This window comes from Lactuca saligna, chromosome 5, assembly GCF_052625555.1.
Source record: "Lactuca saligna cultivar CGN05327 chromosome 5, ASM5262555v1, whole genome shotgun sequence".
NCBI classification, from domain to species: Eukaryota; Viridiplantae; Streptophyta; class Magnoliopsida; order Asterales; family Asteraceae; genus Lactuca; species Lactuca saligna.
Window position 1 is genome coordinate 189,754,126 of NC_136421.1, and position 3,682 is coordinate 189,757,807.

Genomic DNA, 3,682 nt, shown 5'->3' on the forward strand with positions numbered 1-3,682 from the left:
CTAGGTGTGATACCCATGTATTAAATGAGTTTATTTAAAAAAAAATTAAATATGAAATTTTAACAATTTGAATAGTTTGAATTTATATAAAAAATAAGAAAAATTTTGAATTATTAAAATTAATGAAACTTTAATGTATTGTATACATTACATATATAAATCATTTCTAATAAATACCTTACATATTAAATTTGTGGAATTTTCATTTAATAAAATGAAAAATATAATAAAATACCAAATGGAAAATAAAAATTTTAAAAATTTTAGAAAATATCAAGGAGAAAATAACGTTTAACAAAAAAAAAAAACCTTCTAAGTAGATACAAGTTTTCATATTAAAAGCCCAATTCGCAATATGAATTTATATTTACCGATCTTAATTTTACGGGCTAACTATTTAAAAAATAAAAGAGAAGCCCAAATTCTGGTTTTTCTTCCTTTAATGCCCCCAAACGCCTGTACCTCGTTCAAAATCAGCCTCCACGCTTCTTCTTCACACAGCTGCAATTTCTATCCCACCGTCACCACCGACCCTTCTCCGATCTCCGGCGCCACCAGCTACAGTCTCACCTTCTCCAATCTCCTCGTAAGTCACTTTCTTTTTTGTGGTTAGGTACAAGTGTATGCTTGTCTACTTCGATGAAGCAGCTACAATTAGTTGTTCGATTAGTGTCTAATTAGTGTTTGAATCACATCAATTAATCCGAATCCTGACTGAATTCCTGGTCTGGCATCTAATTCCTTTCAAGATTTGGTTTGACATCTGTTTCTTGTCTGAAATTCTTTCAAGATCGCTGTAGGGCCTGTTCTTGATCGAATGCTTGTTATTGTCCATGTGTTTTATGTTGTTCATTTGGTAATATGACTAATATCTCCAACTGTTTGATTGTGCACATTAGGATCCACCATTGTTAAACAAAACAATAGAGACATGGGCAAGAAAGGATCCCCTGCATTTTCTGGACCTCAAATGTCAGTCACAATTAGAGAAGCTTCAACAGGGAAGAAACACACAAATGCCAAATCTTCATTAAAATTACAACATATAAAGAATCTCGCAATGTGGGCGACTCACGATGCATCCATACCTTCATTGGGTGCTTTTTTTAGTCACCATTTTGCAGCTTCTTCAGAGGCTTTGGCGACACCAGTTGATCCATCCTTGTTTACTTGTCAAAGGTACTCTCTTTTTCTCTCTACACACACAATACTATTAAGGGCAATTTGGTCATATCTTGTGTTCTTGTGTAGATGTGAATCTATACTTCATCCTGGCTACAATTGTACAATTCGAATTGAAAACAACAAGAAAAAAGCTCGACAAAAAGGCAAGAAATCTTGTCATTATCCTCAAAACAACATTGTCTACACTTGTCATTTTTGTATGCACAAAAATATGAAAAGAGGCACTCCAAGAAACACGAATCCACCAAAGCCCAAACCAAACACTATACTAGCTCCACCATTAAACGACCCTGACAAGGGTAAAATGGGTATTTTAGTAAAAAACGACTCTGATCCAGCAATTCCGACATTGACATTGTTGGAGTCCAAGAAGAAGAGGAATAGGTCAGGGGCTAAGAAGAAGGTGGCATATGATCCAAATGCAGAAAAATCAGAGAATGCATCTACTAATAGAAAAAGAAGAAAATCTTGGACTAGTTTGAAGGAGATTGCTGAAAGTAATGACAATGATAATCGCCAAAAGTTGATGAACATAACAATCCCATTTTCAATGGAGTAAAGAGTTATTTATTTATTTATGTTTAGTTGATAATGATGTAGATATGTTGGTTAAAATTATAGAGTTTTTTGTTATAAACATTTGTTTCGAATTGCTATATGGTCCATGGTTTGAATACAACTAAAATATAAGTGACTAAGGGGCTGTTTGTTTCCCCACTTAATGATCCCATCAAGAGATTGAATCTTAACCATTAAGATTCAGACTGTTTGGTTGAACCCTTTTCCCTCTCTTAATGGGTAAGATGTGCCAAAAAACGATCTGATTTGATAAGACAAGAAAAGGAGTTCCTTAGCCTACCAACAAACGTCCGCCTCTTTTTCTTCTTCTCCTTCTTTCTACATATCGAGCGCTTCTCTGAGTCCTCCCTCTTCCTCAGGCGTTGGTGGCTTCCTTGCCAACCTCCAGCTTCGCCGCCGCCTCCACCTGCCAGCCTTCGGCAGTGCTGCTCCGTCTCCGCCTTCGCCTTCGTCGCCTCCCCCTAGCCTCCTCCTACTTTCACCGGTAAGTTTTTTGATTTGTTGTTCTTCCTCGAAATTGGTGTTGTAATCGTGTTCTTACTACTCGTTTTTTTTATTCTAGTCGATTTTGTATGAAATTGGTGTTGCAAGTGTAATTTACAAAGACGACTTTTCGATTGGTCTGATATTGGTCGAATAGTAAAGAATAAGTTAATAGGTATAAATGGATCGATGCTTGGATCCATAAATACTTCAAATTTAAGAGTTATTCGTCAAGTATATGTTAGAGAGTTTGATGATTGAAGTTACATGCAGATGTTTTTTTATCCATAATCAAATTCCAAACCATTTCCTATTTAATGAGTTTATTGCCAAATTGATTGAGTGCAGGTGGTTAAAATGATAGCACCAGTTCCTATTTAACGAGTTTATTGTCGAATTGATTGAATGTTGGTGGCTAAATTGATTATAGACACAGCTAAATTGATTGCAGGTGTCATTAACATACACAAACTTTTACATTAATGTTGTTATAGAGATAATAATGTGATCTCAGGATGTATATATGACATATTTGGATGTTGGATGAAGTCTTTATTATATATGCAAAAAATAGTTTAGAGGGTTAAAATAGTCATTTTTAAGAGGCAAACATTCAGTGACTAACCAAACATCAATTTATTGTTCAGATACAGATTCATAAAGAGTCTCTACATCATCCAGACATCTACATCATTCAGATATAAATCTTTCAGATGCTACCAAACAGCTCCTAAGAGCAAATTATGTCTTATGACATTAACCTTTTATTATAATTGAATAACATATTGTCACATGTAACGCCTGTAGATCCGGGCTAGTCAATTTGGAGATAATAGAGGTCGAAAACGACTTTTCGACAAAAGATTATGTAGAATAAATAATCTTAACCAATTTGTAGAATATGTCTCAAGGGTTCCGTACATATAAAGAGCGCCGAAATCCGAGTTATAACGAAGAAGTTACGACCCGTCAAAGTTTAGCAACGGAACCGGCATGGCACTGCGAAGACGTAAATAGTGAATTTATGATAGAGCTTCTTTTAGCCTTAGTAATCTAAATGAAAGTTATAGAATATGGTAACCTAAGAGCGTCCATAAAAAGAACGCTCAAATCTGACTTCTTATGAGGAACTTATGATTTTTCAAAGTTTCGACTTAGCGGTGTAGAGCTCGAAGTTCGAGTATTATATCGAACGGTTTTTAGCCGACACAACTTAAACGAGAATCGAAGATCTCGTTATTAGTAGGTAACGATAAAAAGACAGAAGAAAATGGACATCGGATTAAGAAGTTATGAGATTTTAACGGACCAATTATGTCCTGGCCTGTTAAAAATATAATTTTAAAAATAAAATCAAAATTAGCCGACGGAGTCTAAACGAAAGTTGTAGAGTACGTCTCCACCTACGCGTGGATATAAAGAACGTCAAAAACGA

At 35.0% G+C, this 3,682-nt stretch overlaps 1 protein-coding gene across 1 annotated transcript; it reads left to right on the top strand.

Annotated features, from left to right (window-relative positions):
• Nucleotides 1–454: 454 nt before the first annotated feature.
• On the top strand, nucleotides 455–1,838 carry LOC144997402 (uncharacterized). The gene is made up of 3 exons (XM_078957304.1): nucleotides 455–586; nucleotides 900–1,179; nucleotides 1,252–1,838. Exons 2-3 carry the CDS (start codon nucleotides 932–934, stop codon nucleotides 1,742–1,744), a joined length of 741 nt encoding a protein of 246 aa, XP_078813430.1. The 5' UTR covers nucleotides 455–586; nucleotides 900–931; the 3' UTR covers nucleotides 1,745–1,838.
• The last annotated feature ends 1,844 nt before the right edge of the window (nucleotides 1,839–3,682 follow it).